Source organism: Motacilla alba, chromosome 3 (assembly GCF_015832195.1).
Source record: "Motacilla alba alba isolate MOTALB_02 chromosome 3, Motacilla_alba_V1.0_pri, whole genome shotgun sequence".
NCBI classification, from domain to species: domain Eukaryota; kingdom Metazoa; phylum Chordata; class Aves; order Passeriformes; family Motacillidae; genus Motacilla; species Motacilla alba.
Window position 1 is genome coordinate 19,500,029 of NC_052018.1, and position 22,981 is coordinate 19,523,009.

At 37.2% G+C, this 22,981-nt stretch overlaps 1 protein-coding gene across 4 annotated transcripts in view; it reads right to left on the reverse strand.

Annotated features, from left to right (window-relative positions):
• SNTG2 (syntrophin gamma 2) overlaps nucleotides 1-22,981 on the reverse strand; it is a 226,597-nt gene that overhangs the window by 47,100 nt on the left and 156,516 nt on the right. For all 4 annotated transcript variants that reach the window (XR_005256365.1, XM_038132325.1, XM_038132324.1 and 1 more), the window contains exons 10-12: nucleotides 18,821-18,950; nucleotides 11,072-11,110; nucleotides 3,609-3,725 (exon numbers count right to left, since the gene is read on the reverse strand). Coding sequence is in view for 3 of the 4 variants with exons in the window: in XM_038132325.1 (XP_037988253.1) it covers nucleotides 3,609-3,725; nucleotides 11,072-11,110; nucleotides 18,821-18,950 (286 nt within the window). In the remaining variant the exon portion in view is untranslated. The remainder of the gene's footprint in view (nucleotides 1-3,608; nucleotides 3,726-11,071; nucleotides 11,111-18,820; nucleotides 18,951-22,981) is intronic.

Consider the following 22,981-nt stretch of genomic DNA (forward strand, 5'->3'; position numbering starts at 1 on the left):
GTTAATCACATGATTCTTGATATTTACTTCTGTGGTGAAGCATCTACATTTCTGGAATCACCATCTGAGATATCATAGAAATAGTATATAAATAGAATATTACTTGTCATAGTGAATTATTTCATAGTATAATATCCACTTTATTCCACAATTTTCCTTATTTTTGCTCATATATAACTATGTTTTCCATTTTTATGAAAATTAGCAGCTGTGTTTACAATCACGTCATCTTTTACACACAATGAAATAGAAAAAGAGTGGAAATTGTACTACATCCTTTTACAAGCAGTTGTAAAATTATGGATAAAGATAAGTGTAGAATTTATAGGCCATCTGCTCTGTGCACACCACATTGATACACTGATATGCAACATTGATTCAGAATACAAATAGCAATAGCAATATCTTTGAAATAAAACACGTTAAACTTGTATCTTCTAAAGAGCAAGCAAGTTGAAACATTTGTATTTTTGTTTATTATGGTTTTGTATATTAATGTTTTATTAAACAATCTTTTTTTTTGTCCTGCTTAAAATAGTTAAAGAAAACAAACCTCAGTAGGAGCAGTGGTAAGAGCGGTAGCATCAAGTATCTCTAAAACAGTGAAAGAGCTTCCTGCAGTTTTCTGGGGGTACCGTTGCTTCCAGCTACAGAGCGAGTGCCACAGGAGCTGTCTGGGGTCTGTCAGGGCAGGATCCCTGCCAGACAGGTCCCAGCTCAAGGCCCTGCAGTAGACTGACCGTGTCACACAGCCAAACACCCACACAGATCAATTCATGCAAAGGCAATTGCACACTGTTCACCCCAAGCAGACCAATGCCCAGCCATTCTCCATGCAATGGCTACTTTTGAAGACCAAATCCCCATTTTTTATTGCTGAGCATGATGTTTCATGGTACAGGCAATCCCTTTTCCTCTATTTAAATAATCCGTCCTGGCCGTGTCCCCCCCAGTCTGCCCCAGCCCCAGGCAGTTTGCTGGGTGTGCGGTGAGAATGGAAAGGCTGCACCAGCCCAGCTCAGCATCAGCCCAAACACGGCTGTGTTAGCTCTGCTTTAGCCCCAGGAAGAAACCACTGCCACATGGGCTGCTCTGAAATGGTGACCTCCATCCCAGCAAGGCCCAGCCAGGAGCAGGGCAGCCATGGGGACTGGGGCAGCCCCAGCTCTGGGGCCATCTCCCTGGGAGCAGTGACAGGCTGAGACTGGGCCTGGACATGGGTCCCTGGCTGGCCCTGCTTGTGGGACCATGGCTGGGCAGGGCAGGGCTGTGGAGACTGGCCCTGATGCACTGCAGGGCTGCTGTGGGGTTTCACCCCCGGACTGGGATGATCTCAAAAGATGGAAAAGTCTTTCCTCCAACCCGTGCCTTCGAAGAAAGACTCAGTAATCTTCTGTTGTTTGTTAAGGTTGTTTATTGTTGGTTATCTAAAAGATTCTTCTCCCTGAACTGCTGTGGCTCGTTTAGCAGTTCAGACAAGGGCACACTGCCCTCCTAGGGGGCTGGTGCTATCTTTTATATTATATATTATGTACTACATGTTTATGTTTTTTCTTTAATACTTACTATTTATATTGAATGGTGACTTTCTACTCTAAACTAATCTGTGAGTGCTAACATCACCAAAGACATGGAGGTTAGGAAGGAGAAAGAAAGAGGATAGGACACACCCAAGTCTCTCCATCTTAGATCTCCTTACCTCCATGTACAAAACTTGGACCCCTGCGTACAAGGCTTAAAACCCCCCTGTACAGCACTCAAAAATCCTACCCTTTACTTCGTGACTACTTCTACTACAATATCTAAACTTTTGTGACTTCTTGTTCTTCTTGCAAAGTTGGTAAACTGTTCCATGGGTTAGATTCAAAGCCACAGGGGTCTCTGGCTGCATGCTAGGGTCTCAGATGCTTTTGACCTGGGTCTGGTACGTCCGAGAATGTCTGTGGGACATTCTGAGTTCCGACAGGCTGCACTGCTGGGCTGCAATGGAATCGTGGAGTGAGCCACAGGGAAGGGCAGCAACAAAAGCCAGGGCTGGAGGTGGCCTCAGGAGAATGATAATCAGCCTCAAAATGTGGCTTTAGATCCAGGTTTGAAGTCTCCAGATAGGAGGGTGCTGGAAACTGAATTTGGTCTTTAGTTTTTGTGGGCTTTTCCCTTGATGACAGACATCTGGGGAATGTTAAAAGAGCAAGAAAACCGAACAAGTTTTATGATTTATAGACTCTTTCACATTTACTGGAGCATCATAGTATTGAGGTGACATAACAAATTGATCAAAGGGATCCCCTTTGTTCATGTTTTGAAAGCCAAGGCTCCTACAAAAAAATTTGTAAGAGGATAATAGAATCTATCAAGTAATTTCTACTACCACTTGTCTGTTGGTAGAGTGCTGAAAATGGTAAATGTAGTAGTTTATCCCAAATTAGTACCATATAGATGTTCAATTTTAATTATATAAAAAATGTGTCTTAGAAACAGGTCTGAAGACAATAAATAAAATTTATAGAGGAAAATAATTGATGTGGTGTGATATTTATTTGTTTGATATTTCTGGATAGTTTTCACATTTTTATTAAATTGTAGTAATTGAATCAAATTTTAGTTCCTTAGCTTAACATATAAAACCCCAATTTTTAGAGGAGAAATCCCCCTGCTTTTCTCAGATGTGTTGTCTCATTTTAAAAAGAATACTATTGGCCATTTTAGAATGTTTAAATTAATTGGAATCATTGGATTAATGATTTTAATCTAGAGAGGAGGACATTTTACTTATTGCATCTCATTGAGGTTCACAAATAACTTTTGAAAAGTATGCACTTCCCAAAGGTACTGCAGAGACTACACATATAAAGGATCAGAGTTTCTTTGGACCAGCAGACAAAATCGGGAGAATGAGCACCTTCTGAGCAAAACTGTAAGCAAGTTGTATGATTGAAATTTCATGCTAAGTCCACATTTTACTCTTTTATGATTCGTTTAAGGCAAAGGTTTTCTGGAGAAAAAAGAAAGAATTAAATGTGGTAAGTATGGGTAATTTTTAAACAGTTTAGAATTCTACAGCTCATTTCCATTTCACCCTTCTAAATTAATTTTTAGAAAAATATTAGATAAGGCACCTGTTGTGAAACAGAATTCTTGTTATGAGGTACAAATTATACAAATTATAAATTATATAAATTATCAAAGCAAAACTTGTACACTTAGCACTTTGATCTCTTGCTTGTGTGAAAAGTCCACAAGTATCATCTAATAGTATGGATGGTTTATTTCATGAGGGATCTTGTCTTTCAGAAAGCAGAGTAACTACCAACTCATTACATCTATAAAATACCTTAGAATAAATAAGGGAATAAATATTAGGTCTAACCAACCAAAATAAAACCTGACCATGACAACTTCAAAAAATATAACATACAGCAAGCTTTTCAGAGGACCTTGAAAGAGGCTAAATATCTACAGTTTATTGAAATTCAGTGGCATCTGTGACTTCAACTTGCATTGAAATCTCAGCTGAAAACTTCACTTGATAAAGGAAAACAAACCTAGACGTAACAAACAGGTTTCCATTTACAATGAAACTAATGCAAAAATATAAATTTTTTTACCGGTGGAGTGCTGAAAATGTAGAAGGATGAACCCTTCAGGGCCAGAAACTTGAATTTGTAGAGTTGAGATGAATCAGTTCCTTCAAGTCTCTCATTTACCCATCCCATATGTATGACCTGTAAAAGAAAGTAATTGAAAATTAAAGATCTCTTTCTCAGTGGATCATGAGTCATTTTAGTAGCATGGGATGCATCATCTACTTCACATTTTTCTTGCAACCATTTGGATATTCTTGAAGCATACAGTATAATGCCAGTGTGTCAGAAGTCCTTGAAGAGACTTAAAGTTGTAGTACAGGTAGTCTGAATCTTATTTGAAATAACCTGCCATTTGAAGTTTTTGGGAGTGCTCACAAGGCATTATACTACAAACTATCCCTTCTCAGCACTGCTTTCACTACTGTTTGAAAATTACCTGCCATTTGAAGTTTTTGGGAGTGCTCACAAGGCATTATACTACAAACTGTCCCTTCTCAGCACTGCTTTCACTACTGTTTGAAAACTACCCATACGTCAGTGATATGATATTAAGTTTCTAACATGCTCTAATACACTTTCCAAAAGTTCCTGTAAGAGGAAAATGAGCAATGGCACTCATTACAAGGAGATAAAACAAGTCACTAAAAAATGTAATCCAATCATAGCAGATAAATGAAAGTTCTTATTTGCACTTATTGTTTTCCTGCAGCAATAAAGCATCTAGATGCTGCAGTGACTGGAAATTTAATGTGTTAAATTTAATAAAGCAGTCAGTACATTTTGTATTTAGTACTTTTAGTTAAATATTTGTGAAAATTAAATGAAGCAAAACACTCAGGATGGAATTGAAGAAAAAAAATCAAGTAGATGTCTATGTATGACACGTCAGAACAGACAGATACACTTATGTAATTAAAGTGGGATAAGAATCTACAAGAGATGCCAGACTGACCTGCAAGTTAAGAACCAGTGTCATACCATTAGGCACAATGGAACTATAACAAATTAAGAAAGCAAAGAGAAGTACATCTTGAGGCATCTTAAATAATTTTGGGGGGGTCTTTTCCAAAACAAGTGGTAAATGGTATATTTTGAAGAGAACAGCTGTTGGGGCAGGATTGGGAGGGGGGACAAGCAGTCCTTATACATACATAAAGTTTAACTAAAAGTAAAATAAAAATAAAAAATAAGATTGTAATGCTGTAAGTTTTGTTGTATTACATTACTGTTTTCCATTTTACATCAGTTGCATTCAGTTATGTCTGAATGGCTACTATTCAAAACAAAATGTTCTAGAAAGCAAAGCATAGAGGAACTTAGAAATTATGACACAAGTGTCCTTTGTGCTTTCGTTCAAGAACGAAATTTATAACTCCAAGCTGGGCGCAGTTTGAACACCACAAAGAGCAACATATCCACTCTATGCTGAAGGGAACTATGAAGATAGGTATGTACCTGAATTCATGCATCTTCCCAGGCATTGTCTGCCTGGGCAAAATTTAGATTAAAAGGTCCTTTTGGGTAGCAATAAGAGTTTCTAGTCTTTGTTTGCTTGTTTTAACAGGAGGCTGGTAAATTGGTTCTGATGTCTCTCACTTTTACTCATTACAGCCTTCTTGTTCAAGTTAGGATCCAAAACACAAAACTCTATCTTGAAGACAGCTACAACCAGTAAATTGCCTTAATGGTTATGCACTCTTATATGATAGCAGATCAGTAGCACTACTTATGGAGCAGGAACTAACCAAACTAAGGAAAAATAGAAAACTCACATCCTTCACTTTTTTTTCCTATATGTCTGCTTTGTATTTTAGAAATATTACAACAATGAGTGTAAAAATAAAGAAAAAACTATTTCAAACTATAGCTGTTTATCTCACAGAGCATATATACCTCACAGCACGGCATATCAGCTGACTAGGGGTTTAAAAGCTCAGTGTTTTTAAGGGATTCTTCTTCTGTTTAAGTTTTTTCAGTTGAGTATCTGAGGCGCCAGAAAAAGTCTCTGAAGCAAATCAAGGCAATTTCATTAGGAAATAAAAGCTGTCCTCCCACAAACATAAAGTCAAAAAATCAAAGATCTCAATTCTATCTCTATGTGGTCTCTTTATGGTTAAAGGAATTTAGTCCTGCTCCCTTTCTACAGGTGTAAGTTGTAAAATTATAGTCTTCAATAACCTAACTTTTCCGGACTAACCATTAGGATAAAGTAATTTTATTGCTATTTGTTATATTTTTAGAAACATTTTTCTCTTTTTTGAAAAAAAAAAATAAAGAGAAAGGAAGAAAAAATGGTCTTTCAAGAGTAGGTGTAGGGTGTCTTGTATGCTGCAGGACGAAGCCAGGCAAACATGTTCATGGCACACCTGCAGCAGCAGTTCTGCTATGAGGAACAATGAGAAAACTCTTCATATTTGAAAAGCTTCTTATTTAGAATGATGATTTTATAATTATCCAACACAGAGAAGTATTTCCCATGTCAAGCATGAATCAACCTCACTGTAATCACAATTATTGCCCTATCCACTAAAGACTAAAATGATTTTCACCTTAGAGTGGAAAAACAAAAAAAACTTACTCAGTTCACAAATGGAGCAAAAATCCACAAATAAGGATATGTAGCTTGTGTGGCCATCATTCTTTGCTGCTTTTTACATGTTATTCTCTGAGCAAAAAGTTATCATTATTGAATATTTCTTTCATAGTTCTGTATTTTTTTCAACCTGTCCACAGAGGCCACAGAAAACCCCCGGTCAACAGCTTTTCAGAAACACAGTGCACAAAATCAGAGGCAGTATTCCTGCCAAGGCCCTACAGCAACAGGAACAGGTAGCATGTTCTGCAGTAGCTGGCTTAGGCACAGCCCACAGTGCCTGCCTTTCTCAAAAGCCATCAAGCAGACATGGTTGTTCTGGCATGCAGGTGAGCAGCCAGCCTGGCCTGATGTTAAATTGACAAGGTTACAGTGTGAGAAACTGCTGGACATCGCTCGCGATGCGAAGGGAGGAGCTGGCTGGAAGCTAAAGCCAACAAGGGGGTAAACATCAACATGGGGGTAAACTAGAAAGTGAAATACACTAAAAGAAAGTGAATAATGGGTGAAGAATGCTGAAAGATAATGAAAAAGAGGACTGATTTGCAGACAGCTGCAGTGCTATAACCGATTAAGGCTGAAATAACCAAACGAGCATGTAAAATTCAGAAAAAATAAGGGCCAATGGAGAAGCAGTAAAGTGTGGGTGAATTCCTTATTTGCAAAGGGCAAAAGGGGGGGGGAAAGAAATATTAGGTATACCAAAGGAATGCAAGTTTTTGGGGTGTCTGTTGGTCAACCCTGTACCTGATTACAGCATGCTAATGTAATAATAAACCATAATGATAAACCATAGTAATAAGACTTAAAAATGAACCTGTTGTTTTTCCTATTATCTCTATCTGACTGGCTTCTGCAGATAGGGTCATCTCTGAGTTCTAGTAAAACAATGGTGGATGAACAAAAACCTTTCTAAAAGAATTTATCCCTCCCCTAGATAACCATCAAGCATTTTGCAGTGCACCAAATCTCTCCAGTTTTTCCAAGTCTTTTACATACACTTAATTATTCTTGCATATATGCCATGTCCTAATTGGCTTCTATCCTAGTTTTCAGAGTCACTCTTCAATATGGCAAGATCATTCATACATTTAACATGGTGTTTTAAAGCTTAATGTCTGCAAAATAGGCTTATTTTTGCAAATGCACCATAAAGGCAGTATTCAAGGGAACTGGATCCAGGTCACCTCTTCAGCACTTCTAGTCAATATGTCAGTTTTGGAAATGAGCCATCTATACCTAATATTGGATTATCCAACAAAATCTGTACAACCAAATCCATATAATACTTGTTTAAAATATTTTAATGTCAGAAGTTGTCAAAAACCTTGCTAGAATCAAGATATGTTGCAGTAACCTCCTGTCACACATCCACAGGATATGTTACATGTTCACAAAAGAAAATTAGATTGGTTGTCACAATTTGTAATTGAAAAATCCTTCAGGGCAGTCATTTGACATCTTTCTGCTCCACACAAGTATTTTGTTTATTTATTTCAAATTTCTTTACAGGTATTGAAGTCAAATTGAGTATCTAATTGTCCAATTTCCCCTTCTTTATTCCATTAGCAACCATAATGTTTGCCCTTTCCTAATGTTTAGATACGTCCCTTGGGAGACACAAATCCCCTGAAATAATAATGATAAAAATTTAGGTCTTAAAAACAAAAAACTATCCAGCAAACAAACAAAAAAACCATTGCAAGCATTTTTTTCTGTACAAAGAATGAATTTGTTAATTTACTCATAAAAAATAAAAATCAATCCAGCATTTCATAGTTTTTGAAAACTGAGTCCCAAATCTAACAAAGAATCAAGTGCTTTCAAATCTCTAGAGCATTTTAATAAATTATATCAAGCAAAATCAAAAGTTATGATGCTTAGATGCTGTGTGTTTCATCATTGACACAGGTTACATAGACACTTAGAACCAGAGCTTCAGCAGTGTTACTTATTTAATACCTTCCAAATTTGTGTAATCCCTGAATATTTCTTAAAATCTTGTAGTCCTTGACTTGGAGTAACTATCAGGACATGTTCTGGTATAACTAGAACTTGCCAAACAATTTCCACAGATAGTCTGGGATTTTAGCTTTGGTGGAAATAATTTCCAATAGGCAGTTTAAATGAAAACACCCTACTTTGGTGGAAAAAAGTAATTTAAAAGTGTGGAAGTAGCCAGACCAATTAACTTCATGACCTGGTACTGTCAATATAAATTGATTTGTTTAACAATATTGATATGTTTAAAAATATAAACACATCAATAATAACTACAACTTCTACTACCTTCCCTAATACCTCTAACTGTGGATCATAGACACAGGGCAAAGTCATAGAATCAGGGAATCTTAGAAAATTCTGAGTTGGTAGGGATCCACAAGCATCATCAAAGTCTAAATTATGGCCCTGCACAGGCTAAGTATCCCACCATATTTGTTTGACATCTTTTGGCAAAGAGACCCATAAATAAAGCTGGTTTAGACCAGAACCAATACCTTAGTCCTATCCCTTTTTCTTTATTTAAATGTGTACAGAATTCATTATGTACTGGAGATTCAGTTTGCAAAAAAAACCAGTCAGAGGCAATGTAAAAGACAAAGAATAAAGCCAGGTTTAACAAAGTAATTCTTTACATTCTTGATAGCCCTGAATCCTAGTTTTTTTAATGGCCAGTGAAAAACGGAATCTGAATGAAACCTATCCACATCCAACTTCTCCCTTTATGAAAGATTAAGTTGGACTCTAAAAGCAATGAAGAAAACTCACCGCAGGCAACACAGTAATGAAACTCTAAGGATCTGTTTAATTCTTCAGGAATGTCCATGCTCAAAAGGAAAGATAAATTTGCTATCGTCAATTTTACTTCAAGGCAGTTCTTCAAGTGACCTTCAATCTCTTAAGGTTATCCTTTCTCTAAATTTTAAATCAATTGCCTTAATAAGAGCTATTCAGGTCTGTACAAACATTATGTAACTGACACTAATAGGCTCCATTAATCTAGGCCAGAAAAAGTTCTCTTCTGCTTTCAGTTATCATTGACAAATTTTATATGATGCCTTTGTGATATATATATGAGAATTCACATTTTGACTGCTTTTAAAGCAAATTTTAACAGGACATATAAAGTCTGAGTTGATCACAATTTCTCCTTTAATATTTTTATGTTTTCTAGTTTTGTTTACTTGATCTGCCCAAATTAATTATAAACTTTTTTTTTTTTCCTCACTTTTTGGCAGAGAACAATCCAATGTTTGTTGCTGTCAGTTGTACCTTAAATTTTCAACTTTTAAAATTAAGGTCCTAATTGTCCTTCTTTTCATACTTGGAATGGAAAATGTGAGATAAATTTGAACTTCCTAACTTTAGGCACCTACTTTAGATGGTAGGCCGAGGCAAGTGAAGATTAGCGAAAGTGACTCCTCTAAAGGATGATTTATAGCACTGATGTTCAAGTTTCCCACTTGAACAGCTCTCTGGAACAGAATATGTTTCTGCACTGATTATTTAGGCAGTTTATGGAGACTAGCCTTTTAATTTAGGAAATAAAACTATTTATCTACTGATATAGTTGTATGACTGTCTCCAAAATTTTTTGAAAATTGAGGGAGAGTATGTCCTGTTTTTTTTCAACTGAACTCATTATGTGTGCCCAAACTGATAAGGAAAAAACTTTGAATAGCTACTAAAGCACTTGTAGTAGACAGTTAATCCAATAAAAGACATCCAAATCCAATACCTTTTCCCCTGGCATTCATAATCACCTGTTTTTCATATTGGTTTAATTAATAATTAAAAGCCATGACATAGAGAGCAATTAAATCACAGAATTATAGAACAGTTTGGGTTGGAAGGCAGCTTTAAATGTAGTGGAGGTCAACCCCACTGCAAAAAGCTGGCACATCTTCAAATAGATCAGATTGCTCAGAGCTCCACTAACTTGACCTTGAATGTTTCCACAGATGGGGCATGCAGCACCTCTCTGGGCAACCTTTGCCAGTGCTTTACCACCCTTAATATAAGAACAGCTTCTTTTTTATAGCTAAACTAAATCAACACTCTTTCAGTTTAAAATTTCTACTTCTTGTCCGGTCACAATATGTTCTGCTAAAAGTTTATCCGAGACATTCTTATAGGCCCCCTTTAGATACTAAAAGCCTGCAATAAGGTGATCCCAGAGCCTTTCCTTCTCCAGGCTGAACAGCCCCAGCTCCCCCAGTCTCTCCTCATAGAAGTGGTGTTCCATCCCTCTGATTATCTTTGTGGCACTCCTCTGGATCTGTTAGAGCATGTCCTTCGTATTTTGGGAGCCCCAGGGCTAGATGCAAAGGTAGAAGGGTCTCACAAGAGCAGAGTAGAGGGGCAGAATCACTTGCCCTGACCTGCTGGCCACTCTGCTTTTGATGCAGCCCAGGACACAGTTGGCTTTCTGCTCCCCAAGTCCTCCCTGCCCTTCAAGTGCCTTATCACAACTTCTAGGAGGATCTGTTCCTTGATCTTCCCAGGAACATGGATGAGGCTGATAGGTCGGTAGTTACTGGGTTCCTCCTTTCTATCTGTTTTAAAAGCGGGTGCAATGTTTCCTTTCTACTTCTCACCAGGGGCTTCACCTGACTTCTATGACTTTGCAGACATCATGGAGAGTGATGGCCAATTCTCTTAGGACTCTGGGAAGCATCTCATCAGGTCCCACAGACTTGTTCAGGTTCCTGAAGTGGTCACAAATCTGATCTTACAGTGGGAGGGACTTTGCTCTCCCATCACTGGTCTTGCAGTCCATCCACTAGTCAGTTTTAAAACTGACTAGATGTGTATATGCAAGCTCTACAAAATTTCCAACAATGTAATCACACAAATTAAAAAAATTTGGATACTGTAATGGTAATCTTACCTGGTCAGAGGGAGAACAGCATTTATTTGCCATTTTCATCTATGAAAGAGAGGGAAGAACACATTGAGTTACTAATATGCTGAAGAGTTTCTGTGCTGGAATTACCATTGATTGACTTACTATATTATTACTTCCAAATACTATATTAATACTTCCAAATTATGTTTATAAGAAATTTTATCATTCAGTGCTTAAATACTAGATTTTTTATTAATATATGAAATTTGCAAAACCAAGGACTTGAAAGACAAAAGCCTTTAATCAGTTTTCCCTCAATATCTCATAAAAGTTTGCATTTTTGAATTAAACTTTGCCAGTCTAAGTGAAAATACTATACTGTACCGTAGACATCTCACTTAGGTCTCAGTTAAACAATTGCTTAAGCAGATTCTTAAATGACATCTGTAATTAAGTCCTTGTGACCACAGAGTATAAGATGTATTTAAAGATGAAATGAAAATTGCATGGGATTTCCTCTTAGTTTACTCTTCAAGACAAAGTTTTTCCTCTTTGTTTAGATAATGAAGAGTTTTGATCATTTTGACATTTCTCTGACAGTCATAGTTTGCGCATATGAGTGGTGGACAAACACTGACATACATAGTATAAAAATACTTCTTTGAAGTGTAACATTTTTTAAAGTGCAATTTTATTAAGAGTAGATAAGAATTTAGAAAGAAATATATTAGACTGTAAAACCAGACTTCTCTACATGCTAGGAGTAAACTGAAAACTGTCCTAGAGTTGATAAATACTTCCAAAGGACCTTGTTGTCAAAAAGCTTGTTTTATTAGAAATGAAAAGCTTGTGATAGAAGACCAAAACCCTACACCTGTGAACAGGGAAAACTACAATTGCTATAGGAAATGAACAGAAGGATTCATGGGCTATTGCTTGTATTCTGGGTACACCAGATTTGTAAGAATAAATCTGTGGATGTAACTCATGGTGATGCCATTGACTGCTGTGGTGGGTTGACTCTGGCCAGTAGCTGAGCACCCACATAGCTGCTCACTCCCTCCTCCCTACCAGCAGGAAGGGTGAGAGAATAGGAAAAGCAAAAGCAAGAAAACCTCTGAGTCAAGATGAAAAGAGCTTCAGTGAAAGAACTATAAAAATTCAAGTGATATGAATGCAATCACTCTCTGACTCCCACAGGCAGGCTTCAAGCAACAGCCATCTTGGAGGACAAACCACACCTCCTTTCTCCACGATGTCATTTCAATTGCTGAGCACAATGATGTGGAATATCTCTTTGCCCACTTTCAGTCAGCTAACCCATCTGTGTCCCTTCCTAATTCCTTGTTCCACCCTCTGCTGTGGTGGGTGGGGTGTGTCAGTGTGAGAAAAAGTCAAAGCCTTCATTCCATGCAAGCACTGTTCAGTGTGTTAGTAATGCTGTTCTAGCCACAAATACAAAACACAGCACCTGCTGCTATGAAGAAAGCTACCCCCATCCCAGCCAGACCCAGTACACCTGTATGGGCCAAGAGACTTTGTGTTATGGTAATGACACAGGCCTCAGGATGTTTCAGGCTTTATATGCACAGACACTCTTGCACCTAACAAATGACAAGTCATTGTCCTCCATAGAGTAAAGTATCTGTGATCATAAACAAAATGATTTTAGGAAAAAAGGCAATGTGGCGGGGTTGGATGACAGCAGGAGTCTTGACTGTATGGACAGAGGGTGATAGCAATGCTCAGGGCTGTAGGAGCTCTCTAGTCAGTCCTAACCCATCATGGGCCATGGGGGTTTCCTCTCCCTCACACACTCACTTTTACAGCCCTTTGGAATTGAACCGTGCAGTTAAATGGTGCAGGTGTGCTGGTGGGGTGACAGAGGGTCTGAGGTAGAGGTGGGCAAGCTGCTGGGAGCATCTGCCAGGCCTGGCTGTCACCTTGGGCTGTGTGTTGGAAGATCCTGCCAGGCTCTTGTAGTGGCCCTACCAGCTCCCAGCCACTCTAGAGGAGGAGCAGGGACTGCCACAACAGCAGGGGGTCACAGGCTGCAGGGCTGGCACCCACTGCTTAGCACAGGCAGGGGGCAGCCAGGAGGATGGAACTGAAATTTGGCTGCTGACTGGACAGAGAGGCCCCAGCAAGGCTCCTGGCAGGTCATGCACACAGGTGTGCCTTCCTCAGCCTGGCACAACTGCAGGTCTGCACTGTGCCAGAGCTGGCCTGGAGCACTGGCTGAGAGAAGAGGTGGCTGAGCTTTTTGGTGGCCATGGGGCCCCATCAGTAACAAACCAGCTGGAACTCAAGAACCTCACTCTGTAACTTGGTTAAAACAAATTGGTGAAATGGCCGGTGTTGCAGAAGGAAGCAGTCACCTGATTTGGTCTGATTTGGTGGTGGGCTTAATCTTGCTAGAAGAGTTGTGCAGGACATAATGAAAAATCACCTGGAATACTTCAATTCAGTAGAAATGCTGACACACCCTGCCCATAATCAAGTTCAACCTTTCTCCTATGCCTCAGACACAAGTACATACACAGAGTAACTCCAGAAAAGCCATGTTACACACACAGAAAATATAATTTCCTTTCAGGTATCCAAAACCATACTCAATAATAAGATTACTATAGCACAAACCAGTGCAAGTAAATGGCTTCAGATGTGCTTTGAAAAAAGTGTGTCAGACTGGTAATGATGGTTTCCTGCACCAAGCAGATAGAATATTTTGAAGAGCACCCTAATAACCAGCTCAGCTTCCCATTGGTAAGGATAATAGGGAAGAATGCTTTGGACTTCACAGTTGTTCACTGCACAGGCAACTCATTCCCTGTTCAAAGCAGGATGGCTGCAACCCCAAAGTAGGTGTGGGGAGAGGAAAAAGATCTGCTTCTATATCATGTTACATCCCAGTGTCACGGGGCTGAAAAGTACGAACTCTTCATTTCACCTGGCACCACGTGTGCCCTTCACATGTCTCCACAGCTGGTGCAGACAGGCAGGAATACAAATGGGATATATTTACCTTGCTGGCACTGCATGAATTCTCAGCACTGCAGTACAGAAATACAAGCTGGACACAGGGGAACTAAAACAAAAACCCGGGTCTGCAAAGACTGCAGGCTACTTGGAAAAGGAGCTATTAAGCAAATTGTAATTTCTATGCTCTGTTCTAAATGGATACATACAGGGCAGGAACTAAAATTGTTCAGAACCATTTACCTAAAACTAAATGCCTCCCAGGCTGGGATTTATTTCACATATAATATATCTTTACTGTCTTTCAAGAAAACAGTGAAGGATCTTGACACACACCTATTTTTTTCCTAGCTGTATTAGTGTCCCATGTGACTGCTTATTGCTTGGCCAAGTTTAGGGGACATGGATCCTATCCTTACTGACTTCCCTTTAGAACCTCTGCAGTTTGAACTGTGGTACTTTCAACTGGAAATTTTGCATTTAAAACAAAACAAAACAAAACAAAAAAAAAACCAAAAAAAAACCACCAACAGCAGTGAAGAAATATTATGCATTCTCACCCTGGGAATACAACTGTTAGTATAATCATTGAGGCAGTTGAATTTGTATGTTTCTTCCTACGCACAAGGAGTTTATTTCCATCTACATGTACCCCACAATCTGCTGTGTAAAGAAAGCAAGACCTTCTCAATTTTCTTTCTTTTTTTAAAATGTATGTTTAAAGCTCATATTTAAATAAGTTTTTCCCTATTATAACAGACATTTCACACAACTGCAACACAAAATATTCCCAGACACGTATTTACATGAAGAAATAAAAGAGAAGGTTTACTGACTATGACATAAACAATTAAAAAAGATATCATGGGCATAAATGTGATCTGGATTAATAACTAATATCAAATTTAAGTTTCTACAATCTTCCAATGAATCTACAGGAATGATTTATAAAAATCATAAATAATGTTTTAAGTGGAACTAGAGCATCATTACTTGTTTTCTGACCTGCTTATGACCTACTCATTTATTTACAATTTTTTAAAAAAACTAAAACCATTAGAATTTACTGTGAAAAAACACAAAACCTTGAGAAATTTTTAAATATAAGAAATAAATCTCTCTAATGTAAATAAACTGACAGCATTATCTTTATGTGCTTCTACTGATTATGACTGAAATTATGCTGATTGCTATATTTCAAGGACAATAATTAAGATCCATGAAAAAACCTGCATTATCTTATAGCTGTCAATCTGAATGGTGAAAAACAGAGAGAGAAATATAAATCATCCCAAAGACCTTTCTTCTAAAAAGTCATGGCCATTACAGCACTGTCACTTCAGCCTAAAAAGAACCCTTCAACTGAAGAAATTAAGAACAGGAGCAGTGAGAAGTACAGGCAGATTAATTAATTTCCTGTGCTTCTTGTTTAATCATGGAAGATTCACTGCCAGTTTCTGTTACCCCTCTTCCCTCAGTTTTTTCAACTGCACCTCCTTCTGCAAGAAAAGAGGTGTATGAAGAAATAAATCTGAGGTGCTGATTCACCTGCATTTGTTTCTGCCAAGGATAAATGTAAAAAGCTTTGAGAACATTGAAAATGAGGATTGACTCACAAAGGAAGATAGGGTAGTTTCATGCTGGTAGAAAAGTATGTGAAAAAACAGAATACAGACAGAGAGATTAATAATTTGGGGTAAGGGTCCTCAGAAACACATGATGCTTGTAAAGATGACTGTAACTAGGAGATTTTCTGAGCTAAGCATACAAAGCATGTATCAGCAATGAGAGTTGAAAGGACACTCTTACATTTTTCTCCACATTGCAGCATTCCCTGTTCTCCTCTGTCATCTAAGAATTAAGTCCAGACTGGTAGCAGAATCATTATTTCTCATCTTCCAAGTAACACTCTCTAAATATGTACTCCTATGCAGTGACAAGTTCTCCACGGCTGAAAGATGACTCCTCCTATACACTTGATCCCCAGAGAGCTTGCCTTTGTATAGACGTTAGATGTTTCAGTAGTACTTCAAAAGAGTAGTCTGACATTAGCAGAAGTGTCACATTGTGGCAGAGCTATTTTTGCACTACCTACACTAGGACTGTCTCCTGGCATCAGCAGGAGATCTGACAAAGAGCTGCTGAACATGACTTTATTAGGGTAAAATTAAAAAAAAAAAAAAAGTATATGAGAGTAAAGTGATACAGGAAAGATTGGGTGCACTGTACAAAAAAAAAATAATCCCTATTAGGAGCTCTTTAAGAATTAAAATTCTAAAATAAATTATTCTAAATGTCATGCAAATATGTAGGACAAAAATGTATATAAGAGTAATGCAAATAGGCACAGTTTAAGTAAGAATGACTAAGGCGCGAGAAAAGTTGCTAAAGTCATGAAACAAGTACCAGCAAAACAAAATGTAAAAATGTGTGGAAGTAACAAATGAATAATGGTAAATAATGCTTAAAAACCTAGTAATAGATCAGGTAAGGATGCTGACATTATGCCAATGGTGTTAGCAAAAAAAGTCCATTGTGACCGTGTATCTAGTAATTAATTTCCATACTGAGATGATGGTGTGGGACAGGAAATAGGAAATCAATAGTTTAACTATTTGGAGAAGCAACTGAACTTCGAGTCAGCAAGTACTCATGAAAGTAACCTATAACCAGATAAGGAACTCTCTGAAACAATTTCTGAATGAGTAGTGATTATCTTTCGTCCTGGAGAATGGGGAGACACTCTACAGAAGTGAAGAAGTGCAGAAACAGGAAGAAGCTCTGAAGGAATTACAGATTAATTCCCCAATGTCAGTGTCAGAGGTATGACAAGAAAAGAATAATTTTTTGAAATTATAAGACTAAGGTAACCAAAAGGATTTCAAATGGACCTCCAAGAAGCCTGATTCAAAGGCCCTGTCCTAAGCACTGTGGAGGGTGGTCTGTGTTTTCTGGCTGCTCAGAGGCAGAGAGTTGTCCAGCCTTCTGCTGTACTCCAGCCTCTCAATCCCCATCTTAAAAATAGTTTGCAACAAAAGGGATTCTCACTGACTACTGCATCTCCCCTTCTGATAATCAATAATTAAATAAATGCTCTGGCCTGACCTTTCCAGTTGTACCACCGGCTGCATGCCTGACAAAGCCTGTAAAGCTGCTGTACAAGCCAAAAAGTTTACATGCGTCTCATATGAACTGCATAGAGTTTACTTGGTAACTCACTGAGAACACAAAACATGGATATTCATCATAACTGTTGTTTCTCAGGCCCTTCCTGGGAACAGACAGTTATATGAACACCAGATGGACTACTTTGTTGACAGAATTGACTAGTAATAGATAGTGGAGAAGACTAAGAAAGTACTCAGTTTATAATAAAGAATTGCTGCTGGCAGGTCACAGCACAGTGAAGATACTGTGTCAGGACACATAATGCACATAATTACTGTGCATAGTCCTTTGAAAAAAACTAGGACCCTATGACAAACAAAAGCTGCCTGCATTTATTTTTATTCTTATTCACTTATATCCTTGGAGTGGCTTGTATTCAGTGAATTTCTCTAGAAAGAAAAAAAAAAGGCTTAGTAACTATGAATTGGAATTTCTCTAGAAATACTACCATACACTTTCTTAGAATTATTACATAATAATACCCTGTACATTATATGAGTCACTAAATAGTGTTTTAAAAGAATGTGTCATAAGCAAAAATGTCTGATTTTGACAAAGAGATTGTTTAAGCAATTGAATATTTTAAAATAATTAATGGAACAAATTAACTATTATGATCAAATGTGATTCATGTAGCTTTTGAAGAACAGGAAAAAAAATTAAATTTTAGGTCTGTTTTAACCAACAGACTTAAAGATTTATGTTGAAATTTAATACAAATTCTACACAATATAATTTGGAGACCTAAGCAACAGTTCATTTAGAGAACAAAGCACAAATAAAATTCAGGCTACTAAATCATAGTTTATGAAAGAAGTTAACAGACTATGCAGATGTAGACAAAGAAAATATTAAAACCTGCACAGGCAATTCTTTCAGGGACAGCTGTACTATTGTATTTTCATCACTGAATTTTTATAATTTCTTAAAGACAAATACACATTCAAAATTGTACATTACTGAGTTCCCTATTTAACTTCATAGTTAATTCCATAATTATAAATCTTTTTAGCTGCTCTGATGAAGTAATAAATGTGCTGTCCAAATAGTAATTTTCTGTTTCTCTGGGGATTAGTGAATACTTTTGCTTGCAAAGGCAATTGTTACTTATTAATTTACAGGAGTAACTTAAAATACCATAAGCATCTTTATACTTCTAGGAAGTGAGATGGAATAACGTAATCTTAAATAAATCAACTCTTAGGCAACTTAGAGATGTAAAATTACTGTCTCCAGTAAGCCTCAGTAAATCATTCTTCACTAGCTACAGAATTTTCACATGCTTGTTTCAAAATCAACAAATGCTAATTTCAAGCACAGTTTAACTACAAAAATGTGAAAATTAAGTATTTGGCCACATCTGTGAAATGACCACTATGGATACATATTTTGCCCTAAAAATCTTTAAAATGATAAACATAATTTGATTTTCTGCTGGCTTTTTTCTACGCTAACACCGCAAGCCTTGAAAAATTCTTGATACTTTTGATCAGGCAATCTCTCCCTATTTTGTCCTTTCGCTTTTCCTCCCCATACACAAGCATTTAATATATTGTACTTAAAGGTGAATTGTTTTTTACCCTTTGAAAACTAGAAATAACTTCACAATAGCATAAACAAGAAAATATGCGGAAAGTAACATACATTTTGAAGTGTCAAATCACTGATGTTAGTTGACATTGCTCTCAGCCAGTCAGCACTCTCCTGGGCTGTATAAAACTGAAGTATCCCAGTACTAACTCCATCGAGTGCCAGCACTTCAAATGCATTAGATCTGCAGTAAGAAGAAATATATCCGTAAAGGAAGATATGTCAGTTTTCTGAAACTGCCTAATATTTTTCAGTGTTCAAGTGATTTTTATGCCTTTTGACAAGTTTTTGAGTGTTTAATTTACCAATCAGTAGAAAGGCAACAAAACCAAAGATTATAGGGCAGTACCAAGTGTAGCAGATACAATAAGTACTTTCCCTGCACCAATATATACATGTGCTGATGATCATTTACTTCCCCTGGGTATACATATTATGCTCATAATTATTGAACTTAAGGTAGTGTATTCAGGAAATATGCATTGGGTCTTTTTGAAAAAAAAACAGTGTTTTTTTAAACCAAAATGCCTATTTTATTTATTGCATTTTGGCTTAATTTACTAGGAATGTATGAAGATTCAAAGCACTGTCTTCCCCAGCTTTCATTTCTTGGATTCCTAAACTTTTTTTATGTAGCATTCAAAGCAATGCTTACTTCAAGCACTTTTATGTCATAGGAATTTGAAAAAACTTTCTTAGAAGTTTCTTCAAAAATTTTCCCTAAATAGTCTTCTCAAAGCAGCGTTGTCACAGGCTAATGTGCACCTGCATTTTATTAACTTTTAGTGCAACTTTGATGTGTTTATAGCAATATTATTCTGCAAATGCCAGTGCTTTCCTTTCCTCACTATCTGCAGTAAGTTAGGCACTGCGTATGACCTTTGAAATCCCCTGCATCTGAATGCTGGTGGGATATGCTTTTTTTAACTCTTAAAATTTTCCAATCGGAGCCACAAAAGCCCATTAAGTACTGGCATGGAAATACATGGTCTAAATTTCAAAAAAGTGACACACAATAGTTGCAGTAACTAAACTTCAGAAAGATAACAAGATTATTTAAATGCCTATGATTGTCAGGAGAATTAGATTTTAGTTATATACTACTGTGAAAGACAATTATAATTAGCTCAATGATTTTGCATATGTTTGTTTTGTGTATAATATGGAGAATATTACCACTACCTTCTACATTTGTAAGTTAGATATTTATACTTGTGTTCCATATTGCTCCATTTCTGGTACCAACCTAGAAGAAAGCTAACTACTGAATCAGAATACTGCTCTATGAAGTTGCTGAGTCTTCCTGGGGTTCTCTGATCTAAGGTGAAGTCCTCTACTGATTTATTGATGATATATGTCAACATTCAAAATTACATATAGAGGTTAATGGGCAGTTATTCATTCCTGACTTAGTGAAAAAGTTATTAACCTAACCTTTGTCATTTGTAGGGAGTTTCATAGTGAACATGAATACTGAACTCTATATACTTGCTAGAAAAGGTAACATAAACTACTCATCATACAAAATATAAATAAGACAATGTATCTGAATAGATATATGTGAGATGCTTTGCTTTTAAAGGGATTGTAAATTTGCTGTTTGCAAAATTAACATGCTTGGCCTGAAGACTTAGATATGTATCAGCTGATTGTCCATTTTTTTTCATGATTGAATAATCATGGGAATTAAAACTTGATGTCAGTGGCACAATTCTTCCAGCAATCTCTTTCATCTCTTCAGAAAGAAAGAAAAAAATTTTAAAAAATCCTTTTATTGCCTTCAAGTAAACTGAGTAAAATTGTCACCTCCCAAACATATTGTTCTTTTTACCTAAGTTTCTGACAAAGATCCCAACAATGCTGTAGTCAAATGACTTATGGTCATCAAATGATCTCTTCAGCATCCCACTGAGACAGTGAGAATCTGTCAGCCCTTGTGCACTGATACACACTGGTGCCTGGAAACAGACTTAATTTAATGCTGTGAGGAGAAGCCCTTCCCAATGCCCAGCTTAGATATCCCATTCAAATATCAAAGCTAAGATGCTAGGATCCTTACACAGCAAGAGGGCTGCCCAGAGCACTTAAGAGAGCTAAGCAATAGGATGTGGTCTCCATGGAACCACAGGGAGTCTAGATACTAACTCAGCTTCTGCTGACATACAAACACCTGAATGCCTTATCCCAGTGGCACAAAGTTACCTAAGTGGCTGATGAAAGATCACAGAAGGGAACTCCTTGGTTAACAATTGAGGACACCAAAATAGGCAATCAAAATTTAAAAAAAACCCAACTTTTATTATATAACTTAGCGAATATTTTATCATTTGAAACAGGGTGCTGGTGATAGAGTAGATTACACTAAAACTCCAGTTGTTCTTTATCCTTTTTAAAATATGGTGATCAACTACAGACAGTTAATATTCAATATTTATCTAGAGATCTAACACTTCACTAACATGATATTTGCACAGAATCAAATAGGGTGTGAGGGATCCTGCAAGTCCCCTAGTCCAGCCTCCTCACTAACTTAAAATACAATCTTTTCCAGAGGAAGACCAAAACTGGACACAGAGGGAGCTACCTCAGGTGTGGCCTCAGGAATGCAAGTAGATGAGAATAGATGAGAACAACCATTTCCCTTGACTTGTTGACTATGTTATTGCTAACACAGCCCCTTGTATGGGACTTCATCACTGAACCTGTGCTCAGCTGACTCCTGCTCAGTGGGGAGTCTGCCAACATCCCCAAGCCCTGCCTGCAGAGCTTGCTCCCTTGGTCCAGCACACTGACACCAGGACATTCTTTTCCCAGGGCTCAGGCTGGTTCAAGGCTTCTGATGTGCCATTGGTGGTCACATTACCTGGCACACAAGACGGAGACCTTTGGGGCACTGCTGTCCCCACTGCGCTGGCTTGGCAGGAAGGTGGTTTTACCAGAAATCAGTTCCATGTAAATGACATAGGATAAAAACCAGCCAGTGCTTTTCAAAGTTTACATAGGCCAGTCATGAAGTCTGTGGTAGTAACACAGTGTTTTTGCCCTGAATCTTAATCAACTTTGCTATGATTATTTCTTGCTTTCAGTTACAAAAGTTTCTCTTTGAAGATCCCATAATATATTGATATTGTTCCATGTACCATGCTGTGTTCTAAAAATCACAGTGTGCAGAAGGCTACAAGTAAAAACAGATATCCAAACTAAGAATAAAAGCTTAAGAAAATAAATCCTGAGGCTTTTTTTTTTAAGCAAAACAATCAAAGCAAGCATCAAGATGGCACTGGAATTCACAAGAAAATAAATCCTACAAGCTTAAATGACATGCATTTCACTCTGCCATTTCCTCAAAACAGAGAAAAGAAAAAAGGAGACACAACAAAACACCTATTCCTGTTAGCTGTCAAGGAGGAGCTTTCCATTTAATACCAAATAATAAGTTTGAAAGGTTTCAAGATGCTATAAAGTTGCTGTAGGGTTTTTATTTTCTTTGTTGGTTTGTATTTCTTTTTTTACCTGAGGCCCTAAGATGATTTTAAAACACAGACAGAGGAAATTTCTACATCTTCTATTACTAAAGTTATGCTACTGAATACTGCAACTAGAGCAAGAAATTAATATTTGCATTTCCTTAATACTAAAAATTTGTGTTGAACTGCCATCATATTTCTTACTTTGAGATTTGTCTCCCTATCTGTAAATTTGTGTCCTTCAAGCTATTTGTTTCCTTCCTCCTGTTATAGAGCATGAGGCACAATTTTCAATACTCAGTGTCTTTCTATCTCACTTTCATGGTGAAATGATGAATAGATTTGCATTCCTGGTCTCTTCTGGACTTTGTTTATGGCATTAATTTCTTGTAATAAAATAAACACTCTTTGTGAGCATGGCAGTCAGAATAACAGATGAGTATTGGTAGACTTTAGGTTATCTTCTTAAAATTGACACCTTTAAACAAGTACTATTAATTGATATTAGTAAGGAACTTTTTCCATACAAGCAGTTTGCCACTATAGAGGTGTTAAATTCAAAGACTTTTCTAAGATGAAAAGTATTTTCAGTGCCAGCTGAAATGGGAAAAGCTGAACTTTTACTTTACTGGAGGCTAAGCATTCCAGCAAAGCATATATTTATATTTTTTAGTATCTGTGGCATGTGAAACCATCTCTCTTAGACTTATATAGGTATTTTAATATATAGCTATTTCTACAAAAATCT